General features: G+C 44.9%; 1 protein-coding gene across 1 annotated transcript in view; it reads right to left on the bottom strand.

The window, feature by feature from the left end:
- Nucleotides 1-25,363, bottom strand: part of LOC126203803 (outer dynein arm-docking complex subunit 1-like) — a 93,866-nt gene that overhangs the window by 51,094 nt on the left and 17,409 nt on the right. Inside the window, exons 4-5 of the mRNA XM_049938170.1 lie at nucleotides 18,084-18,271; nucleotides 5,425-5,594 (exon numbers count right to left, since the gene is read on the bottom strand). Of these exons, the coding sequence (XP_049794127.1) occupies nucleotides 5,425-5,594; nucleotides 18,084-18,271 (358 nt within the window). The remainder of the gene's footprint in view (nucleotides 1-5,424; nucleotides 5,595-18,083; nucleotides 18,272-25,363) is intronic.

Genomic DNA, 25,363 nt, shown 5'->3' on the forward strand with positions numbered 1-25,363 from the left:
GACAGCGTATACCACCAGTGGCTCACGCTCCACTCTGCAAATTATGCTACCAGCAATACAATAACGTGTGACATATTGCCTGTCAGTCAGGCGCAACGACAACCTCTGAATATAATTTCGTGTGACGCTTAGAGAGAGCTTACTGACGAAATATCACAAAATTTGTTATTCATTTAGCGTAAAGTTATTTGACATGATCTCTGATTGTTTTAAAAACAAAATGTCAATGCCCTGAAATAGTAGCCTAGGGCGCAAATACGACCGCCCTCCACACCGATTAACAGGAAAAGCAGATGAAGGAAAGCATGAATAAGCGCGACGCCCCACAGCAAGAAACACAGTTCTCAGCGCCGGCGTGAACGTGTTAGTACGTACCAGTACTGCAAATATGTACCTGCAAACAAACATAAACTTAAATACGGGACTTCAATTTTTCTGGGGCAATAATAATAACGATGTAACTGTAAAGCAGGTGTTGACAGATGTTAAAATTACCGAACTATCAGTTTAATAAGTCACAGCTGCAAAATACTACCAAGAATTCTTTACAGACGAATGGAAAAACTGGTAGAAGCTGACCTCGGGGAAGATCAGTTTGGATTCCGTAGAAATATTGGAACACGAGAGGCAATACTGACCTTACGACTTATCTTAGAAGAAAGATTAAGAAAAGGCAAACCTACGTTTCTGGCATTTGTGGACTTACAGAATGCTTTTGACAATGTTGACTGGAATACTCTCTTTCAAATTCTGCAGGTGGCAGGGGTAAAATACAGGAAGCGAAAGGCTATTTACAATTCGTACAGAAACCAGATGGCAGTTATAAGAGTCGAGGGGCATGAAAGGGAAGCAGTGGTTGGGAAGGGAGTGAGACACGGTTATAATCTCTACCCAATGTTATTCAAATGGTTCAAATGGTTCTGAGCACTATGGGACTCAACTGCTGACGTCATAAGTCCCCTAGAACTTAGAACTACTTAAACCTAACTAACCTAAGGACAACACAAACATCCATGCCCGAGGCAGGATTCGAACCTGCGACCGTAGCGGTCGCGCGGTAACAGACTGTAGCGCCAGAACCGCTCGGCCACCAGCGGCCGGCAATGTTATTCAATCTGTATATTGAGCAAGCAGTAAACGAAACAAAAGAAAAATTCGGAGTAGGTATTAAAATCCATGGAGAAGAAGTAAAAACTTTGAGGTTCGCCGATGACATTGTAATTCTATCAGAGACAGCAAAGGACCTGGAAGAGCAGTTCAACGGAATGGACAGTGTCTTGAAAGGAGGATATAAGATGAACAACAAAATCAAAACGAGGATAATGGAATGTACTCGAATTAAGTCGGGTGATGCTGAGGGAATTAGATTAGGAAATGAGACACTTAACGTATTAAAGGAGTTTTGCTATTTGGGGAGCAAAATAACTGACGATGGTCGAAGTAGAGAAGACTGGCAATGGCAACGAAAGCGTTTCTGAAGAAGAGAAATTTGTTAACATCGAGTATAGATTTAAGTGTCTGGAAGTCCTTTCCGAAAGTATTCGTATGGAGTGTAGCCATGTATGGAAGTGAAACATGGACGATAACTAGTATGGACAAGAAGAGAATAGAAGCTTTCGAAATGTGGTGCTACAGAAGAATGCTGAAGATAAGGTGATTAGATCACATAACTAATGAGGAGGTATTCAATACAATTGGGGAGAAGAGGAGTTTGTGGCACAACTTGACAAGAAGAAGGGACCGGTTGGTAGGACATGTTCTGAGGCATCAAGGGATCACAAATTTAGCATTGGAGGGCAGCGTGGAGGGTAAAAATCGTAGAGGGAGACCAAGAGATGGATACACTAAGCAGATTCAGAGAGAGAGAGAACTTTTTGTTTAGTCGCAGCTACTGAGAAGGAAGTGACAATCGAGTTGGGCACTAAGGAGCAACACAATATTTGCAAAACTGTGTTAATGCAGTAATTATTAGTGGTCCATCTGTTACTATATTCCAGAGGCAGGCATTGTAGTACTGCTACCTCAGCATCATGCACTCCATAAGCTGCCCTACAGCAGGCCAAGTTGCTCCAGCCCACCTGGAGATCACTTGCAATGGGCACTTGTCTCACATCAATCGATATCGGACTTGCCCTGTCCCGACGTCAGAAGGGCTTCCGTAACGATTAGCGCCGGCGCCTTGCTGCACTTCGACTCCGTTCTGGACTCGAACTTGAACTCAGCAGCAGCCAGCTGGCTCCTCAGTTGACACCGGCTACTAGGCGCAGTCACAGGCGTGCTAGCGCCAGCTACCCTGATGCTTTCAGGCACCCAACTAGATCCACTCCGGTGGGGCCGTTCTGCAGACGTCAGTGCCTCCAGTGTCTGGAGAGAGCCTGGATTCGACTCGAGCCTCGCTGCCGCCTCCCTCTGTTCCTGCCGACGGAACTCACTGACTCACTGCTGGCCACCTCTCCATAGAGGGGCTGTGCTGACGTCATGACACCACTCACCGCACCAAGGACACCCCAGCACTTCACACTCTACATCCTCGTGTCCAGCTGTCCATACTTGTCATCCTTACTACCCTGCTGTTCTTGGACCCGTACACTGATTATTTACACTCCGACATTCACGAAAATAATTCATTACTTTTTCTCTCATTTTTTTGAGTATCAGCCTTTCATGACTTTGATTCCAAAATACGTTTTATCTTAGTAGTGTAGGCCTTGTTGCTGCATATAAAGCTAGAGCCTAGTGTGACAGCCCCAGTTCACAGTTTTTTAAACTCCCAATGTCAGAGTCCGGGTGATTTGAATTTCAATTTCAGCACGTTTCTCAGATTTTGCGACAGATTTTAACGCTAACATTAACCAGCGTTATAGGACTTCCATAGCTTTCGGATGCCATTAGATAATTATATCGTCCTACTCAAAAGAAAATACTTCCTTCAATATCTCGGTCGATACAAAAAAACAAGAGTGTTACCGATATAACAAAATTACAAGTCCCACTGTATACTGTCATGCACCGAAAACCCCTTTTTCATGTCTTCAGCTTTTCACAGTGTAAAAGGAGTGTTATGTCTTATGCGACCCACACTACATCAGGCTGTTAGGGATAACTAAGGAGAGTGCACTGATTACTGTTACATCAGTGTTTACATCATTTGCTCACTAATAATTATAGTTATTGTGAATAGTATGTTCTTAGTTTGGTTAGTATCTCCAACTACGCGTGTCACAAGGAAGTCATTAAAGTTTATTTTCCTCTGGGCAGCAGCTCAGGTACTGAAGTGTGGACACGTGGACACGAAACGGATAGCCTAGACCGTCAGACATAGCCCATTTCATTGCACAGTTACAACTACGCACAGTGCATCAGGTGGTAAATGAAGCGATGTGTTTGCGGGAAGACTGTTACATGCAGAGAAAAAACAAATAACGCATTGAAATGGGAACGTACCAAGATAACAATTACCACAATAACTGTACCTATATTCCTAACTATTCCTAACACCCTAATTATACCAGTACACTTTATCCCCACCTGTCTCGGGTTGAACATTTAAGGCCCTCATTAATCGTCGAAGTCCTTGTCTTAGACCACAAATGCTACCAGCATTCTCTCTCGTCATTCTGTCTGCAGTTACATCATGCAAAGTTAGACTTACTTACTTGTTTGCTCATACCAGTATCTTCTTAATCCAACACTTCGCAAATTTTTCTTCCTACACTACTGACCATTAAAATTGCTACACCACAGCGAGATCGCTACGGACGGAGGTTCGAATCCTGCCTCGGGCATGGATGTGTGTGATTTCCTTAGGTTAGTTAGGTTTAATTAGTTCTAAGTTCTAGGGGACTGATGACCTCAGAAGTTAAGTCCTATAGTTCTCAGAGCCACACCACGAAGATGACGTGCTACAGACGCGAAATTTAACCGACAGGAAGTAGATGCTCTGATATGCAAATGATTAGCTTTTCAGAGCATTCACACAAGGTTGGCGCCGGTGGCGACACCTACAACGTGCTGACATGAGGAAAGTTTCCAACCGACTTCTCATACACAAGCAGCAGTTGACCGGCGTTGCCTGGTGAAACGTTGTTGTGATGCCTCGTGTAAGGAGGATAAATGCGTACCATCACGTTTCCGACTTTGATAAAGGTCGGATTATAGCCTATCGCGATTGCGGTTTATCGTATCGCGACATTGCTGCTCGCGTCGGTCGAAATCCAATGACTGTTAACAGAATATGGAATCGGTGGGTTCAAAAGGGTAATGCGGAACGCCGTGCTGGATCCCAACGGCCTCGTATCACTAGCAGTCGAGATGACAGGCATTTTATCCGCATGGCTGTAACGGATCGTGCAGCCACGTCTCGATCCCTGAGTCAACAGATGGGGACGTTTGCAAGATAACAACCATCTGCACGAACAGTTCGACGACGTTTGCAGCAGCATGGACTATCAGCTCGGAGACCATAGTTGCGGTTACTCTTGACGCTGGATCACAGACAGGAGCGCCTGCGATGGTGTACTCAACGACGAACCTGGGTGCACGGATGGCAAAACGTCATTTTTTCGGATGAATCCAGGTTCTGTTTACAACATCATGATGATCGCATTCGTGTTTGGTGACATCGCGGTGAACGCACATTGGAAGCGTGTATTCGTCATCGCCATACTGGCGTATCACACGGCAAATGGGGCTGCCATTGGTTACACGTGTCGGTCACCTCTTGTTCGCATTGACGGCACTTTAAACAGAGGACGTTACATTTCAGATGTGTTACGACCCGTGGCTCTACCCTTCATTCGATTCCTGCGAAACCCTACATTTCAGCAGGGTAATGCACGACCGCATGTTGCAGGTCCTGTATGGGCCTTTCTGAATATAGAAACTGTTCGACTGCTGCCCTGGCCAACACCTTTTCCAGATCTCTCACCAATTGAAAACGTCTGGTCAATGGTGGCCGAGCAACTGGATCGTCACAATACGCCAGTCACTACCCTTGATGAACTGTGCTATCGTGTTGAAGTTGCATGTGCAGCTGTACCTTTACATGCCATCCAAGCTCTGTTTGACTCAATGCCCAGGCGTATCAAGGCCGTTATTACGGCCAGAGGTGGTTGTTCTGGGTACTGATTTATCAGGATCAAAGCACCCAAATTGCATGAAAATGTAATCACATGTAAGATCTAGTATAATATATTTGTCCAATGAATACACGTTTATCATCTGCATTTCTTCTTGGTGTAGCAATTTTAATGGCCAGTACTGTATTTTAGTATACGCTATCCCGTAGATACACAGATTGTGTCATTCTGTTCTCCTCGGCCTCACTCCCATTTGTCAAAGTATATGACTGATGCTCTTTAGTGCAGAAAGATGTTAGCTCTATGTAATGTAAAATTAACGTCGGAATCACTGACACTTGCTTACCTCATTGTACATGTCGTTCAGACAGTTAAACTGAGCAAAGTTTTCTTCTTGAGTTTCTATGAAGCGCACAGTTAGTGCATCGACGTCATGCTGGTCAGTAAACTCCTTAATGTCATCTAGAATCTTTTGATACTTCTCCCTAAGCTTCTTCATTTCTTCCTTTTGAAGTTCTGAAGTATCAATTAGAAAAATATTTCAGCATAAAGAATAAATTATTTTGCATAAACACAAACTTAAGATTTGACATGTTAAATACGAATATACACTACATGACAAAAGAAGTGAAACACCCAAAAGACATGGTCGGATGTTAATGAAATATCCTAGATGTACACACCATCGGTAGGTATAGCAATGGTTAGAGTAGCAATTCCGCCTGACAGATGGAATGACGACCAGTGTGCATTAGTGTTCTTGGTGTTTACTGTTGTTACCGTGCCTGATCGGTATATAAGGGGCACGAACAGCACCAGATTTTGTGTAAACATTGTCAAGGACACAGAGATACCCTGTACTCCAGTGAGACAGTGTTATCAGCACCTGACAGAATGTCAAAGGGGTTTCATTATAGCTCTCCATTTGGCCATCCAATGCGTAGGCTTCCCTTACAACACATCACAACGTCTACGTTTGTCATGGGGCAATGATTGGGAAGCACGGACTGCTGATGAATGGCGCCGCATAATGTTCAGCGATGAATCGCGGTTCTGTACTACCATGTATGACCACAGTTGCCTAACATGGCGGCGATCTGGATAGAGGTCCCATTCATCCAAAGTTTTAGAGAGGCACAGCGATGTTATTCTGGAGTCATGGTGTGGGGAGCCAACGGATATTACTTCAGTTCACGGTTGGTAGTAAATGAGGGAGCCTTGATGGCACAGTGGTTCGTCATGGGCATCCTGCGTCCTCATGTGTCACCTGTCATGTGACACTATCGTGGTGCTGTCTTTCAACAAGACAATGCTGGAACATACATGGCACTTATCTCTGTGAACTGACTCTGTGATGTTGAGATATTCCCAGGCCAGCAAGATCGCCAGATCTATCCCTTACAGAACATGTGTGGGACCAGTTACAACAGTTATCTACATCTACATATACATCCATACTCCGCAAGCCACCTGACGGTGTGTGGCGGAGGGTACCTTAAGTACCTCTTTCGGTTCTCCCTTTTGTTCCAGTCTCGTATTGTTCGTGGAAAGAAGGATTGTCGGTATGCCTCTGAGTGGGCTCTAATCTCTCTGATTTTATCCTCATGGTCTCTTCGCGAGATATACGAAGGTGGGAGCAATATACTGCTTGACTCTTCGGTGAAGGTATGTTTTCGAAACTTCAAGAAAAGCCCGTACCGAGCTACTGAGCGTCTCTCCTGCAGAGTCTTCCACTGTAGTTTATCTGTCATCTCCGTAACGCTTTCGCGATTACTAAATGATCCTGTAACGAAGCGCGCTGCTCTCCGTTGGATCTTCTCTATCTCTTCTATCAACCCTATCTGGTACCGATCCCCGTACTGTAAGCTTATTGCCCAGCTTGACTCAGGACAGGGTGCAACTGCGTTATGATACCCTTCCCAACCGAATCAGACACGAATCCAGGCCAGAAGGCGCGCAACGTCATACAGCTAAGTCGGTTCACACTATGTAGTTCTTTGTAAATGCCACTCTCTTCCTTAATCACTGAAATAGCATTTCATACTCTCCCAGTCCCTGAAGTTTCATTTCTTTTCATTCGCACCTTCTGAGTGCTTGGCTTGTTCTGTCAGGTAACGTATTTTCATAAACTATGACCTGGATAAATGTGGGTTTAGAAGTGGCACTGATAGGAGCTGTCTTTGCGCATGTTGCTCTGCTACCAGTCGGGACCATCGATAACTGGAGTTTCACTAGATATGGCCTGCACCTAAAACTGGACTGGATGGAAAGACTGTACAGCTGCTCCAACACGTTATCCATAAGCTATCATGTGAAAAATTCATAACTTGGAAACTATTACAGACAGAGTTTCGTGGTTTATTGTAAAGCATCTCTCAAACTTTTTTATGTTATGCCATAATTCCAATGTGCTCCCGAAATCAAGAGGATATTATTCTGCCAATGTACAAGTCACCACTGCAGTATCAACAGATCAGACTGCTTCATTGCTTGCATGGCGGGCAGCAATATCAATGACTCGTGACGTGCACATGCGGTCCTTGACACTACTCCACAAAGAAGTCTAGTTTCGTGGCATCAGGAGACTGCTGGGGCTATGTGATGGGACCATCACGATCCATGCACCTCTCAGGAAAAGTGTCATTCAGGGCACATTCAGAGCGTTCTGCTCGTTAAAACTGCAATTGGGAGGGGGGGGGGGGGCAAAATTATGCGAAACATGATGGACAGCTGCTGCTCTTTGATCTGTGGTGTAGGAACTGTCAGAGCATGTCCAGATAAACCTCCATTTAAAGGAACGTCTTTGACACCGGCTGTCTCTTTAAAGGTTTGCAACCACCTCATTGTGCTTGCCTTTGACGATGGTGCCCTTCCGTACAGTCGTAAATAAATCAGAGGCCGGGCGTGGAGAGGCTCTGTAATGGAAATGAGCTGGAGCCCGATGGACAGCTGATGTCCGCAGCAGAAGACGAGCCGCCGTAGCTGCAGTGTGCTGATACAACTGGAAGCAGCTCAGGGCGGTTGGAGGAGGCAGCAGCGGTACGGCAGATGAGACTGAAAACGCTGTGACCGTCGCCTATTCAGGCACTGGGCAAATGAAATCGGTTATCCTCTGCGCCAACGATGAAAATGCACAGAGCAGCGTGGATCCTACGTCGCCAACGAAGGAAACATCGCAAACAAGAGCTTTACCGTCGTCGCCATTCTGATATGGCGGACGAGGCTTTGAGCCTTGGTCGAAACTTTATCCTTGTTGCCAAACTGTTACACACTGGGGTTCGCTACATACAGATAAAACAGCACTTGAGTAGACTGCAAGTAATAACACATTTATTTTCGGAACTGCAAAAGTGATATAATATGATACATTAATCATATGATGTATGGAAGCAGATTGAACGGATAAATGAAAACTTGTACCAAGGCTGGGGTTATAACTCGGGTCTCCCGCTCACTAGGCAGATGTGCCAACCACTAGGCTACCCTGGCACAGTGGGTTTTCACAACTGTACGGACAACCTTAGCCACGCTTCAACCCACTTGGTATTTCCCCTAAACTCGAATAGCACTGCAGCAGCTCTCCAGCTCTATTTGAATAGCACCGTAGCATATGCCTAATGAACATGAGATCATCCGTTGATTCAGTCTGCATATATACATCACAGATATTTGGAATCTGAAAAGGTCTCTGGGACCATATGGTTTCATTTAATTAAACCATCTATGCGTGGGTCTCAGGTAGGAGTTCCCATTTCGTTCAATGCTGGGGTGCAATTGCAATACAGGTGGAGAGCCTCTGCAACGCTCTTCGAATTTAGGGGGAATACCAAGTCTACTGAGGCGTAAATGGGAATTTTGATTGAGGAGCGAGTCGTGCTAGGATAGTCCGTGCAGATGTGCAAAGCCACTGTGTCAGCGTTGTGTAGTGGTTAGCGCATCTGCCTAGTGAGCATACCCATATTCGAACCCCAGCCTTGGTACGAACATTCACTAGTCGTTTCGATCAGCATGTATACAGGGTGTTACAAAAAGGTACGGCCAAACTTTCAGGAAACATTCCTCACACACAAATAAAGAAAAGATGTTATGTGGACTTGAGTCCGGAAACGCTTAATTTCCATGTTAGATCTCATTTTAGTTTGTTCTTCCACCTACGCTCAATGGAGCACGTTATCATGATTTCATACGGCATACTCTACCTGTGCTGCTAGAACATGTGCCTTTACAAGTACGAGACAACATGTGGCTCATGCACGATGGAGCTCCTGCACATTTCAGTCGAAGTGTTCGTACGCTCTTCAGCAACAGATTCGGTGACCGATGGATTGGTAGAGGCGGACCAATTCCATGGCCTCCACGCTCTCCTGACCTCAACCCTCTTGACTTTCATTTATGGGGGCATTTGAAAGCTCTTGTCTACATAACTCCGGTACCAAATCAAGAGAATCTTCGTGCTCGTATTGTGAACGGCTGTGATACAATACGCCATTCTCCAGGGCTGCATCAGCGCATCAGGGATTGCGTGCGACGGAGGGTGGATGCATGTATCCTCGCTAACGGAGGACATTTTGAACATTTCCTGTAACAAAGTGTTTGAAGTCACGCTGGTACCTTCTGTTGCTATGTGTTTCCATTCCATGATTAATGTGATTTGAAGAGAAGTAATAAAATGAGCTCTAACATGGAAAGTAAGCGTTTTCGGACACATGTCCACATAACGTAATTTCTTTCTTTGTGTGTCAGGAATGTTTCCTGAAAGTTTGGCCGTACCTTTTTGTAACACCCTGTATACATCATAGATGCTTGAGGCTTTAAAAGGTCTCTTGAACCATATAGTTTCATTTGACATTAGTCTTAACAGTTGCAAGAAGGCTATTGTCTGACAATCGATAATCGCGGTCAGCCCTGTAGAAAGTTTGCCATGAAAAACTCTAACAGAACGAAGTTTAGTATAAGGCCTAAGTCAGTACGTCAGTCCCTGGCGAGAGAGTGGTGCGTCCGGCATAGGAGGTGGCCGGGAGTATAATCCGAATGACCGACCGGAGCGCGTTCGGAGTAATTGCTCGGGTTCATGCCAATGAGGAACTGACTCTTCCGGGCCCGTGCGCCGGCCTAAGTACTGCTGAGGTGGAGGTACAGAGTGCAGACTATTTTCCGGCACATGACTTGCAAATGGTAGTAGCACCGCGGTGGTTGCGCCTCTTGTCGCCAATTGCAACGACGACAGGCGACGAGAGTGATGCCTGTAGTGGTCGAGTCCTGAGTTCCGGGCGTTAACAAGAAGCGCTGTTATTGCTGTTGTTGTTTTGGCTTGCTACTCAGAACTGTTGTTCTGCCAATAGCACATGACATTTGAGCCTAAACCACCCACGGGACGCGGTTGTTCGTGCGATTGCTCTCCAGCCAGTGTGTAGGTGCGAATGCTGCATACAGTTTAATCTAGACCTCTCACCTACGAGGACTATTCAGAAAGTAATGTCCTATTGGTCGCGAAATGGAAACCACAATGAAGATCAAAAACGTTTTATTTGCAGCAGTTTGCTACATCTTCCAGTTACTTCCCTACATTGTCGCCTCTCCGACTCAGGCATTTGTCGTAGCGGTGTACCAACTTTTTAATACTTTCGTTGTGGAACGTAGTCGCCTGTGCTTTCCGCTAATTCTCTGCTTTGATCTGCAGCTCTGTTCCTAGTAGCCAGCAGTTCATGTGTACAGAGATGAAAATCAGAGGCAGCCAAGCCGGGTTGTATGATAGGTAATCAAATACCTCCCATCCAAAACACTGCAAGAGCATCTTTATTGCCCTGCAGAGTGGGGCTGAGAATTGTCATGAAGAAGTAGATGCATGACAGTTACGCTGTGTGGGCTGCACGAAATCAGGCGAAATCTCTCACAGGCACTCATAGTTGGCAGGAGACTCTGTTTGTAGATATCTCTACGTACTCACTGTGTGGTCAGAACTGAAAAGAGAGAAGTTACGCGATCGGAGGGAATACTAGAGACACTGTCCAACAAATCTATGCAAAGCTTTATCGGATTTTCACTGTAGTTTCCATTTCGCAATCGATCGGACCTTACTTTCCGAATACCCCTAATATGACAGGAACTGAATTCTTGCCCAGTATATAAAATACTGATACAGTGTACTAAATACAAATGGCAAAGAAAATGAAAAGAAATTCAGCAATTAGTCACGAATCCAGTCCCTTACTATACGACTTTAGGGTGTAAGTGACCAGATTCTAATAGAGACTGTTGTTTACAGTGCTGTAGCATGTGCTGTCAAAAGCTTGACGACATTAAACGACTCGATTTAAACGCACTGAAAATAGTTATTCAATAGCTGAAATCTAGATCTGCAGTAAAAATAGAGATTGAATTGTCAACTGATTGCTGAATTACTTTTCTTTCTTTGAAATATGCTACAATCGCTGACACAGCTGCTCCGATGGAGACAAACTTGGTTAATTATAAATGCTTTATTTAAAAATAAGCTGATAACAATTGATTTACAAGGCCACATACCAATCCATCTGAGCAGAGCTGTTCAGGATTGTTTCCAGGTCAAAATAAAGGCAAAAGCGTTCCTTCCGCAATCACTGAACCCCCCAAATGGAGACTATGTGGAGAGAGAATTCAAAGTCATTGTCACGTGGATCTGCAAATGCAAGTGACCTTTGGACGAATGTAGAAAACGCTTGGTAGAAGATGAACCATCACTCTACAATATCGAGTAACTGTGCAGAATCAATGCCACGTCGTCTTCGAGAAATTACGCATTCTTAGGTGGATGGAATGGTTATTAAGACTATATCCTTCCGCAAAATCCTTGTAGTTATCTTCTCACAATGAGTCATTCATTCCTTTGTAATAGCTCTCCATCAGAAAAGTTTAACATCTTTCAGCCTACTTCTCACAGCTCTTGCCCCACCAACACATTGGCAAACCTCTCACAATGCACAGAGATTGTGATACACGAAACCAACTGTGTTTACCCACAGGTATCGGTCTTCTCTCTCACTGGACACAACGAAGGACGGAAGGAAGATTAGAGTTTAATAGCCTATCGACGACGTGGTCATTAGAGACGGAGCACAAGCTCGGATTACGAAAGGATGGGGAAGGAAATCCCTTTTCAGGGAAACCATCCCGGCAATTACCTGGGGCGATTTAAGGAAATTACGGAACACCTAATTTGGGTGGCTCGTTGAGAATTTGAACCATCGTCTCTGAATACGAGTCCAGCGTGCTAGCCACTCCGACACCTAGCTCGGTGCACACTGTGTGTGTGTGTGTGTGTGTGTGTGTGTGTGTGTGTGTGTGTGTCTGAGTGCGCGAGCGCGTATATGTGCGCGCGGGCGTGTGCGTGCGTGTATGTGCGCGTGCGCGGGCGGAACGTATAAATGAACAGAGTTAAAAACAAATGAGACAATAGAAAAAGCATTAAATATCCCAGTGAAGTATTTTAATCTGACAGAAAGCAACAAAATTAATTTTTACGCAGCTCGTGCCATGCATATTCCCTTATTAAATATGAGACGCATTAAGTCCAAAATATATTTAAAATTGGCAGTGCGCTCTTGAGGACGTGATTCGGAACAAGTGAAGTGATGCAGGATGCGCAGTGCCATAGCCATGTGTTAAAGTTGGCTGACCGAGCATTACGGCAGAGGCTAAGATATAAATAAATACAAAGCCATCATCTTGGCTCAGAATGCAGTGCGCAGGCCTCATTATCAGCACGTTCTGCAAGTTGACGGAATAAGGCTTGTCCACATATCTGACAGAATTGATAAAACTAGTATCACGTCATCAGTCGTAAGAATATAAATCGGAGATGATTGCTCACTACACTTTCATCCCAAGAAGAAAGAACCTCATCAGCAGGTACCAAAATCTATGCAACGCACAACAAAGAGATAAGGAGCTTCTCTGCACTCGAAAGTAGTACACGAGTACATAATTTTTCCGAGAAGCATATAATTCATTTATTCCACTTATTCCATAGCACACATTTTAGTATCAAGTCAGAAAATTAACATTTTATGATTCTGCGGTATTATGTGGCACCAGATTCTTATTCTAGTTGCCAACCGAAACATTGCGAAAAAGCAGGGAGCTCTCCATGCTTCCGTCCAACAGTCTCTTCACATTCATGCATCCCTAACATTCAAATTCTTATTTAACGAGTCGCTGACATTGAGTTTCTCAGCAGAAAGAGGCCAATATTATTTTACTAATAATGATATGGGGAGTATGCACCAAACAATTTGCCCTCCTAGAACCACGGATGTCTTTGCAAAAAAAAAATGTCTCTGAGCACTATGGGACTTAATATCTTAGGTCATCAGTCCCCTAGAACTTAGAACTAGTTAAACCTAACTAACCTAAGGACATTACACACATCCATGCCCGAGGCAGGATTCGAACCTGCGACCGTAGCAGTCACGCGGTTCCGGACTGCGCGCCTAGAACCGCGAGACCACCGCGGCCGGCGGATGTCTTTGCACATGTCTGCATTTAGCACTGACTTTCATCTGCTACAACGCTTGATAAAGTTCAGAAGCAGGCCACACAACAATCAGAGGAGTTCAGAAATCATTCAATAAGTAGTCAGGATACAGCATGAAAGTAAAATTAGCTTCATTTTTCTAATAATATTGAACCCAAAACGGAGTGTTCTAGCGACTACACTTCGATAATTCCTACAGGAATACATATTCTGAAAAGCCTAAACGAACCATTGGTGTGAAACTGTGAGGAACTAAATAGGAGTAAGATTAAACTGCAAGAACTCGAGGATATGTGTAGGGACTCAGTCCTTCACTCAGTTGGGTGAAACTCTTCTTGTTATTTCGGGTCTACTCTGTCTAAATCCCACTAAAATTTCAAAAGTTCTTGGACATAGATGCTTTTCCTTCATTTTGACAAAGTATCAGCAGTTGTTGTATTAAAATCATCACGAGTAGATAATATTTGTCGTTCTTTCAGTATTTATAGACTGAATGTGTTCTGGCGCAACCACCAGCGCCGGAACGAGGACGAAGAAGGGAAAAACAAAGAAGGCGGTGAGGAAACGTCAGCCAACAGCCCGCTGACAAGTACCGAGCCGCGCCAGGAGCGCCCCCTGCAAGAAGTGAATATAAACGCCGCTCCGGCCAGCCTCGGCCGCTCAGATCGCCTCAGTGTACTGACATTAGTGGAACGTATTTGTGGACCGTGCTACAAGAACAACTAGTTGTCATCCTTGTCAGTTACTTGTCTGGACTTTGACTATAATGAAGAATCTTACTGTTTGTGTGTTACTTGCGACAACGATGTAACTCCAAAGTTAAGTATTGTCAATTGCTTTATAGAAATAAAACTACTAATGTCATTTGCTTGAATTGTTGTATAGCATTTCGAGAACGCAGCATCCCTTAGGCACCCTATAAGCGAAGAGTGGGCAACATCCAACAGAATGACAATTTTGCTTAACGATTATTTATTCTTCACTTTACTGTCAGCCTTTTGCGTTCCTTGTTCCACGTTCTCGTGGCATCTGTTTTTCCTTTCATGTTAACAGAAGTTGCAATCGAACTTTGAATCGATGCGCTGGACTGATTTTTCATCACGGCTTTTTGAGCCCACTTTTTCGGTCATTTGGTATGGTTTCATTGCGCAGTTGACTTTCTCGATTTGGAACTTTATGTTATTCGTAGCTTCTCTGTGGATGTTCATGTGTTGCGGTCAATGACGCGTTGTTTTCCATCGATTTGCGCTCTTTTATTTTGGGGTTAGTACCTCCATAAACAAAACAGGAACACAGTCTAAAGTCAACAAGAGTAAGTACACACATGAGAACACCATACTTCAAGTTTCCATTGAAACAAAAGGAATTTATTGTAAAAACTTCCTGGCAGATTACAACTGTGTGCCGGACCGAGACTCGAACTCGGCAGAAGTAAAGCTGTGAGGACGGGGCGTGAGTCGTGCTTGGGTAGCTCAGATGGTAGAGCACTTGCTCGTGAAAGGCAAAGGTCCCGATTTCGAGTCTCGGTCCGGCACACAGTTTTGATGTGCCAGGAAGTTTCATATCAGCGCACACTCCGCTGCAGAGTGAAAATTTCATTCTGGAATTTATTGCATTTCATTAGACTTCCTCAATTCTGCTTCGTTCGTTAACCCAGAGCTCCAGCTACTATAGTTAATGGCTCCACTCCCCCTGCCGAGTTCGTGTACGACTACTAAACTCCAACACAGGCCTTGAAAGCAGACAAATGGCTAAGTGACTCCCAAGACAGATCTTGGGAAAGCACTTGCGAACTTTACAAACTTTCTTCGCAGGGAGACAACTTTACTGATCATTAAGGATTACTCATACCCGACTTAAACACACTCAACATAACTTTTAAAGGCACCAGCTCCATCCCACAAAAACCACGACTCGCGTCCTATCCCTAAAAAAGCTCTTAACTGATTTCCGCTTTCTAGATCTAGAAAAACTCGCTCTACAAGATTGTTTTAACATTTATGTCCTTTAGCCAATCAACCTTCATTACATATTTCATTTCCTGCTCCTGTTTATGACCCTCCTCTGCGAAGCCCTACATCCTGTTAAGACTAAGAAATCCGAAATTGGATTCCAGTCTCCGTCATTCAGAGAAAAGCTAACAATTTACTCAAAACGGTAGCAACCGCTGGAAAGTACATAAAGTTTTCCAAGGTTACTTATTCAGCCTGTGGGATGACGGAGGTGCAGGGACAACCATTTTCAATGGTTGGAAATGAGGCAGAATGGGAAACCTCTGTTCGCAGATTCTTACGCTGCAACAGGTAGTCCTCGGCCCTGTTTTTTCGAGTAGGAAGTTCACTGAAGCGCAGTGTCATCGAGGCCATAAAACCAACGAAACCACAGAAGAGTATAGCCGCTCCATGCAGCAGCGACAAATGAATAACGCCAGCGTAGCCACGCCTCCTAGAACTTCGCCACGCCACCGCAGTCGATGGCCTACTTACAGCTGAGGAGAGGAACAGTCGGCTCAGTACGCGGTTAATGATGAAGACGGCAGCATCGGCTCAGATAGGCCAGGAATGTATTAAATGTGTTAGGAAGAACTTAATGTGAACATAATGTCAACCATTCTTCAACTGAATGGTCTTGTAAATAAATCTGTACCAAGTGATACTTTAACACTGAAATGGAGCACAAGCTCGGATTACGAAAGGATGGGGAAGGAAATCCCTTTTCAGAGAAACAGTCCCAGCATTTGATTGGGGCGATTTAAGGAAATCACGGAAGAGCTAATTTGGGTGACTCGACGGGAATGTCCTCAGAACATTCCTGTGGAAATGGATTGCAGAAAGTTAAATAAATCTTCATATCTACAAGTTGACCAAAAAGTCCGTTACTATTGAAATCAAAAAAGTGCAGAAAATGACCAACGGATGGCGCTTCATATGATACAAAAGCAGTAATTAGCCCAACAATCGATTTTTTTAGCAAGTACTATGTTCTTAATAACAAATGCCCAACATGTCAGCCATCAATCACCAATGATACTTGTAGTCGAGGGATATGTGAGAAACTGCCGTCGGATATTGTCCTTTAGCATCACTAATGAGATGGGTCGGACGATCGCAGTAGACTCGCGAATTCGGGTAACCCCACAACCAATAATCACACGGATTGAGGCCTGCGGACCTGGGATACCAAGCATGACGGATGTGGCAGCTCAGCACGCAATCCTCACCAGACGATGTGCGCAAGAGATTTTTCACACGTGCAGCAATATGAGGTGGAGCGCCAGCCTGCATAAAAGTCGTACCTTCCAGCAGGTGTTTATCAGCCAGGCTAGATGTGCAGCGATCCTGCGATCCTGAAATATATCGGCATACTTTAGTTTGGAAAGCAGTACCTCGTATTTCCATCCCATCTGTTGGCCGGTTTTTGCACTCGTTCTTGGTTTCAACAAAACCTCCTGTCATTTCAGATAGGTGTGTCAAGTTTTAACCCTCTACCTACATTATTCCGTGAATTAGTAGTCTACATTTTCAAATATTAACGGACTTTTATGTCCCCTTGTATGCTGTAACAGAGTTAACAAATAGTTTCCGTGCGACAGCTCCTTTCAATCTCCTCCTGGGTCAAACCGAAGGACCCACCGTTGTGCCGGCGAGTCTATTTCCGTACGGCACAATAGTAATAAATCACCGCCATCAGCCCCACTGTCACGTCCACCGTGATCTCATCAGTTCAGTACTCTCTCTCTCTAGCATGCTAGAAACTATTCATGAATTCACACTCTTTCAGGTCCAATATAGCTTAGGCTTGGTTTAAACTTTCCTTGAATGTCTTCTATGCAGAGACTATTTATCTCTAGTTCATGTCCTTATTGATGTACCCCGTGTTAGTTGGTATGTAAATTATGTCAATGCAGGCGCTCTCGGCTTTTGTTTGTAACTCTGTTCTCAGAATAACCCAGTTGTTAGTTCTAGCCCATTTTTAAATTCGAGTTGTATACCCTATTAACCTCTCCTAATGAATCAGGGACCCACTGAAACTAGGGAGAAGCCGGTGCTTTCTACGGTCGAGGCAGGTGTGATGTCTGATCAAATTCCAGAGGGGTGTTAGTGTTAGCTGCCCTGTAGGCCAGGGCAAATTCCTTAGAAACTACCGTCTGTGGGTGGCTGCTAACAACGGGAAGTTATACAATTTGATTAGATGTTGACTGATGTTGATACGATCTTAGATTGACAAAAGGAACGAAGGATTCGACAGAATTGTCTCACGCCCTCGAATCAACGTTGTCTGCTAGGGACAAAAATATATTCTCCAAGTGTCATTTTTACAAACCTTTGGCGAGGTAACGCACATAAACTTCTGGGTACTTTCAGTGTCGAGTAGTTGATCACAAAGGGGAAGTGTTATCCTTTTCTGACAACTCATTAAGACCGTTGGGAGTAAATTTGCTCGAGGACATTGCACCACCTACAATTATAGAGAAAACTAGCGGATTTGCGCACCTTTCTTCTGTATCCTCTGGGCTACGACGTCAGCGGTGATCCTCTGGTGTCCCTTGGTGGCCATGAAGTCGCGGATGATGGTCTGCCGGCCGCAGTAGCGCTGCAGCTTGTTTATCTCCTTGGTCTGCGCCATCTGGTCCTGGTTTGCGCGGTCCTTCAGCGCCTGCAGATGCTTCGTCGCATCGTCCCTGGTAGTCACAGAACATAGCTCAGTAACAAAGTAACTTAAATATCATACTCGGGGTATAGTTCGGAATCTATGGACTGAAATTACAGGTTTATTGGAAACCAGAAATACGTAAAATTTTTATCGGAAATTTTAGGTATAAACTGTAACCTCAAAAATTATATGATGAAGAAAGAAGGGTGGCGTATCTTTTGCTGAAAGTTACTGAAATGGATCTGTTTTGAGATATGGTAGATGCACATTATCTGTCAACAAAGTATTATTATTACTTACTGGCGGTTTTATACCAGTAGAGTGGTGAATCTGTTACATGAAGTGGCTTTCAGTTGTGGTGTATGTGTCTCCAGTTTTCAGAGCCCTAGATGTTCGGGGTATCTTATTCTAAACTTTATGTTGGTCTCTCACAAGTACGCCGAATGACAGTCATTGAAGGTTAATTCACTTATCACAACTTCAAATCAATTCAGCAAAACATAGTGTTTGTAATCTTGCTTTTCAGGGTCATCATTAATCATCTCGAGTACATAAAGACAAATACCCATAAGTGAAACGCTTTCATATAACGAAAGTTAATTTCGAGAAATTGTAGAAGTATGATTTGAGTTCCATTAAGAAATCCAATACTCACATTAAAGATGCAGTTCTGACTCAAGTAAAACTAGAAGTGACACTTCCGATATTCGACGTCTGGTCATTAGATATTTCGTATTTTAGCCTTAGACCACGTTCTGAAAATTTCAGTTTCGAAGTTTTTGTCTAATATTTTGGGTGCTATTTACGATGCCCTGAGAACTAATTTAAAAGCTGTCTTCTCTCTTGAACCCCAAATATTAAATTTATTCCATACCGAATTTGGAGCTATTTTTTGTGCAACTGAACTAAAAGACATTGTAATACAATTGATTTTCTTTATTAAAAGCTACACTCAATCTGAGGTTACACTGCCACCAGGAACCTTGTTACTTCCTTTCTCAGGTCCACCAGGTAAATGTTTAAAGAGCATTGAAGCTTCCAATACCGCAATCTGATTATCTGAATATGCTGCCAGTATAGCATTAATTTTCACCATTCTTAGAATAAAGTGAGCTACTGTGAAACCACAAATCTACCATTTATTAGTTGAATAATATTTGCTTATTAACACAAAATTATCCATGCATCACACAACAGAAACATTATTTGCTTTCACCGCGTAACTTAACCATTATGTGCTCATAATCTCATTGGCAAAAACTTTATACATCTAAGTCGTACATCCTACCAGTGAAGCATAATATACCATACTCGGAACACCGTACTTTGGAGAGATCCTTAACGCGGTGTGTCTCTGAAACTACGTATGTTCATAATACACATCTATAAATAGTAAAAAATCAAGTGAATCTTGTTACATTCAAAGGTGGTAGCACTTTCTGACGGTAATCGGCGGTGGTAGAAGGGAAGCAGCGTCAGAAAGTTACAGCGTTTATAGCTTTTGTGGCAGGGGGTTTTTCCCTTCATCTCACATATTAATAAAAGTTGTCTGGGTCTCCCGGTAACTGACGACAAAGTGTACAGTACTCGCCACATTCCTTTCGAGATGGACACCAACACCTGTCTCCAAGCATAGATGCATGATGGTACCTGTGCCGGCGTAATCTGTCGCCAGCACACCGGTCGTCAAAGATATAGCGCGAAGATCGATAGTAGGCGCTGGATCAAGCGCGCCTATCACGAGACAGGCCAGAGACACACTGACAAGCAACACGCCGCCAACGCCCTCTCGACAGCACGTACACTCCTGGAAATGGTAAAAAGAACACATTGACACCGGTGTGTCAGACCCACCATACTTGCTCCGGACACTGCGAGAGGGCTGTACAAGCAATGATCACACGCACGGCACAGCGGACACACCAGGAACCGCGGTGTTGGCCGTCGAATGGCGCCAGCTGCGCAGCATTTGTGCACCGCCGCCGTCAGTGTCAGCCAGTTTGCCGTGGCATACGGAGCTCCATCGCAGTCTTTAACACTGGTAGCATGCCGCGACAGCGTGGACGTGAACCGTATGTGCAGTTGACGGACTTTGAGCGAGGGCGTATAGTGGGCATGCGGGAGGCCGGGTGGACGTACCGCCGAATTGCTCAACACGTGGGGCGTGAGGTCTCCACAGTACATCGATGTTGTCGCCAGTGGTCGGCGGAAGGTGCACGTGCCCGTCGACCTGGGACCGGACCGCAGCGACGCACGGATGCACGCCAAGACCGTAGGATCCTACGCAGTGCCGTAGGGGACCACACCGCCACTTCCCAGCAAATTAGGGACACTGTTGCTCCTGGGCTATCGGCGAGGACCATTCGCAACCGTCTCCATGAAGCTGGGCTACGGTCCCGCACACCGTTAGGCCGTCTTCCGCTCACGCCCCAACATCGTGCAGCCCGCCTCCAGTGGTGTCGCGACAGGCGTGAATGGAGGGACGAATGGAGACGTGTCGTCTTCAGTGATGAGAGTCGCTTCTGCCTTGGTGCCAATGATGGTCGTATGCGTGTTTGGCGCCGTGCAGGTGAGCGCCACAATCAGGACTGCATACGACCGAGGCACACAGGGCCAACACCCGGCATCATGGTGTGGGGAGCGATCTCCTACACTGGCCGTACACCACTGGTGATCGTCGAGGGGACACTGAATAGTGCACGGTACATCCAAACCGTCATCGAACCCATCGTTCTACCATTCCTAGACCGGCAAGGGAACTTGCTGTTCCAACAGGACAATGCACGTCCGCATGTATCCCGTGCCACCCAACGTGCTCTAGAAGGTGTAAGTCAACTACCCTGGCCAGCAAGATCTCCGGATCTGTCCCCCATTGAGCATGTTTGGGACTGGATGAAGCGTCGTCTCACGCGGTCTGCACGTCCAGCACGAACGCTGGTCCAACTGAGGCGCCAGGTGGAAATGGCATGGCAAGCCGTTCCACAGGACTACATCCAGCATCTCTACGATCGTCTCCATGGGAGAATAGCAGCCTGCATTGCTGCGAAAGGTGGATATACACTGTACTAGTGCCGACATTGTGCATGCTCTGTTGCCTGTGTCTATGTGCCTGTGGTTCTGTCAGTGTGATCATGTGATGTATCTGACCCCAGGAATGTGTCAATAAAGTTTCCCCTTCCTGGGACAATGAATTCACGGTGTTCTTATTTCAATTTCCAGGAGTGTATTTAGGCCGCTACCGCAGACTGGAGGGAGCACTGACTCATTCAGGCTACGACAGTACATAGCGACCAGAGTAGTGACCAAAGCAGGACTTGTAGTGAGACTAAAGTTGTAACAGCAAGATTGCCGATATTGTCTGCAAGAGAGCTATTGCTGACGAGCTTGTACCATAACACATGGACTCTATTCCAGTTAAGTAAATTCTTTCAGTTATGTAAATAAAGAACCATATTAATCCATGTGTGCATTTGTGTTGTAGAAATAGGATATCGGCCATCCTCCTCTTCCTTGCTTCCTTATGGTACAAGACTATATAGAGGCGACGAGGATACTACAGAACCCATCCCACACTTGGAGTTTAAAAGCTAACCTACTTCATACATGGAATAGAAGTAACTTAATAACCTGACCTAACCTCCTTGATTCCTACAAAAACTGGCGAAGGAGATTGGATACACCGTGACCAATCTGTCGGCCAATGTTATCGGGCGGCCTCAGGTAATGGCGTCTGACGACCGTTGTCGGTGCCGCTGTCGAGTACTAAAGCTCACGACTTGTCTAACTTCAATCTTTCTTATTTTCTGTCTGGTCCTGGCGCTTTCCATGGCAGAAGTAAAATCTCTTGTACTTGTGATTAAATGCAAATAGGAACTACATCAAGAAGCATTAACACCCGCTTTAAGAAGAACAAGATCAATTGTCGCTTGGAGAAGATGGATAAATAGCAGTAGTAACGGATCAGTATCCGCTTTAAGAAACACGAGATCAATTGTCGCCTGAATAAAACGGATAAATAGCAGTAGCGGATCATGCTCTGGGACCAGGGAGCCACCAAATTCGTATCTCTGAGGCTGTAGTTCTAGTAACGTCAAATCATCATTAAGACTGAATGTGCAGAGGGGCCGTAGAAATACAACAGTACAAAAACAACTTCACTATGAGCTCCATAACATACGTCAGAGTGACTTCGCGATCCCAGGCAGCGGTCTGGTGACGTCACGAACCGGACGTTGCGTGGGGACATACAAAAAGTTCGGCTCCTTGAGCTTGTTTGAGACTATAACTGATTTATGGATTGCTAAGGCCTCTAATGATGTCTCCAGCATTGAAGAAGAAACGTTAGACACAGAAATATGCTTTGGGCCACGAGCTTATGCCGAGAAAATAAATATCAGCAATAACACATTTGCAAAATCATGGCGAAATGGAAAATTTCCTGAAGAGCCAAAATGCACACTTCTATAACCAATTGCTCCACCAAATCATCCATCGTTGAGGAAAGTGTGTCGCACTGAAGGCTGAAGATGAAAAGAAGTACTAACACTCCATTACCAGGTTTCACAGTCTGAGCATGACTTTTTCGAAGTGATAATTCAAAAATGGTTCAAATGGCTCTAAGCACTATGGGACTTAACATCTGAGGTCATCAGTCCCCTAGACTTAGAACTACTTAAACCTAACTAACCTAAGGACATCACACACATCCATGCCCGAGGCAAGATCCGAACATGCGACCGTAGCAGCAGCGCGGTTCCGGACTGAAGCGCCTAGAACCGCTTGGCCACAATGGCCGGAGAAGTGATAATTAAATCTGTGTAACTACTCTTGTATATAATCGAGACGGCGTACAATAAGAACAGGGTCCTCACTGCAATGACCAACTGGAAGACTTAAGATCAAATGGTGGACAATGTGAACTGCTTCCATTACCTGGGGAAAAAACACAATCGGAAAGTTACGGACCAAAAAGAACATGACAGACAGGTCCCAAACTCCGCAAAAACTTCAATATGTTGCAAAAGACAACCTGTGGAAATAAAAACCTATCCAAGAACGCCAAACTGAGACATGTCAACAACCAGAAATGCCGCATTGTGCGCAACGGACACGAGCGCCTTGCGCACGAAAGCTTGTATCTGGCTGGAGGAGGAGAAAAGAGAGTTTTTGAGAGACTCTGGGGCACGAAATACAAGGTGAAGTCTGGCCACATAGACCAATGCACGAATTGTATGAGAGTGTTGAAACAATTTCAAGCATGATACGGAAGAGAAGACTGACATTTGCTAGGCACATCAGGAAGACGGAGAGAAGGAGATTGAATAATATGACATGGAACGCAACTTGGTTAGCAGGGAACAACTGGACGAAAGAAAACAGGACGGATTGCAAAACAACTGGAATAAATTTAAAAAAAAGTCGGAATGGAGCAGTGCAGGATAGGTCAAAGTACGTCACAGGTGGACTGACATCGCACTCAACTCTGAGAGAAGCAAAGAGAACCAGGAGGAGTGAGAGAATGGAGAGGTGTTGGGAGGGACAAGTGGGCGGGAGAGTGCGGCTTACGTACACCGTTGAGTATGTCAAGGGTCATTTCAAGCTTGGCCTGTGCGTGCTGTCAGTTTACGATAAGGTGGGTTGCCAGACCGGGAAGTTTTCAGCCTAACTGGTATAAGCAACAGTGACGTCATTCCAACATTAAGCTACTGTCGTGAGACACGAAATACTGAAGATCTGGCTAGCAGTCGCGACCAGTAATACCACCTGACGGCCGCTACCTGCAAATAATGGATGTAGCTTATCATCATCATCATCATCATCATCATCAGTGGTCTATATTTCCTAATGGAAATCACGCAGGCACTTTCTTTGGTGAGTCTGGAGTCTAGAACGATACACCACTTAGCACACAAAGGTGGGGCAGTCGTATATCACCCCGAAAGAGGAGTTCGTTTGGGACGCTTGTCTACCCGCTCGTTTCGCAGCTTCGTTGTTGAGCCAGACACCATCGTGGAAACTGCTGCCCTGCTTGATGAGTTTCCTCCATCTGCTCCATTCTTAGGCGCCGTCCTTGCCTCGCTTTACACAGTCTCTAGAACGCAAAGCAGACCTTCCAGGTGATCTCTTGGCACGTGCTACCTCACTAAGTAGTGTGCGTCGGGGAAGATGGGAGGGTCGATACGACATAAGTGTCCTATGCACCACTAGTGACGTTCCTTGAGAATGGCGGTGATACTAGGTAACTCCACAGTTTTCAGGACCATCTCATTTGTCAGGTAGTCTCTCCATGTTATGCCTCGAATGCTTCGTGAGCACCGCAGATGAAAGACGTTTAGCTTATGTTCTTGTTTGGCGTATGATGTTCATGTCTTACCTTACCACGATACAAGAGGGTGCTTAAAACGTATATTTGACAGACGAGCATTTCTGTGCTCACCGTCAGTTGTCAGTTATCCTATACTGTTGCGCGGAGCTTCTCGAAAATGCTCACAGCTTTTCCAATTCTCGCATCTATTTCGTAGTCCAGAGAAAGATCTTCTGACACTAGCGAGCCGAGGTAATAGAATTTTTTGACTACAGTCAATAAGGAGCAATCTAATATTATGGCAGGCATATCTGTGTATCCTTGCGCCGTAATCAAAGTCTTCTTTACAATCACAGACATAGAGAAGAGCTTGCATGCTGTAGAAAATTCGTCCATAAACCTTTGAAGATCGTCTTGAGTATGTGCTATGAATGCTTCATTGTCAGCGAATAAAGGTTGTTGATAAATAAGTCCTCGTGACAGCACTTGGATCTGAGCAACGAGATGTAGCAAAGTTTCCCGTCACCCCTGTTTCGCACGCGTTTAATTCGCCGAAAGCAAATTTGAGAAATAACTAGAAGAATTTTCGAAACAAGGTAGGGTACATTACTCTCCCTCGGGGAATTCGGACGAGGAAAACCGCACAAAAACACAAGCTGCCTTTCTGTAGACAAGTGTGAGGATTGTGTCGATACAGACAGTACCCAATCGTCCACACACGATCAGTTTGGTCACTAAGCGACCATTACGAATCACATTACGAATCCCTCACCACAGTGATGTGTGAAAAACACGGCCAGGGCATCACTTGGAATG

The sequence above is a fragment of the Schistocerca nitens genome, chromosome 9 (genome assembly GCF_023898315.1).
Source record: "Schistocerca nitens isolate TAMUIC-IGC-003100 chromosome 9, iqSchNite1.1, whole genome shotgun sequence".
Lineage (NCBI taxonomy): Eukaryota > Metazoa > Arthropoda > Insecta > Orthoptera > Acrididae > Schistocerca > Schistocerca nitens.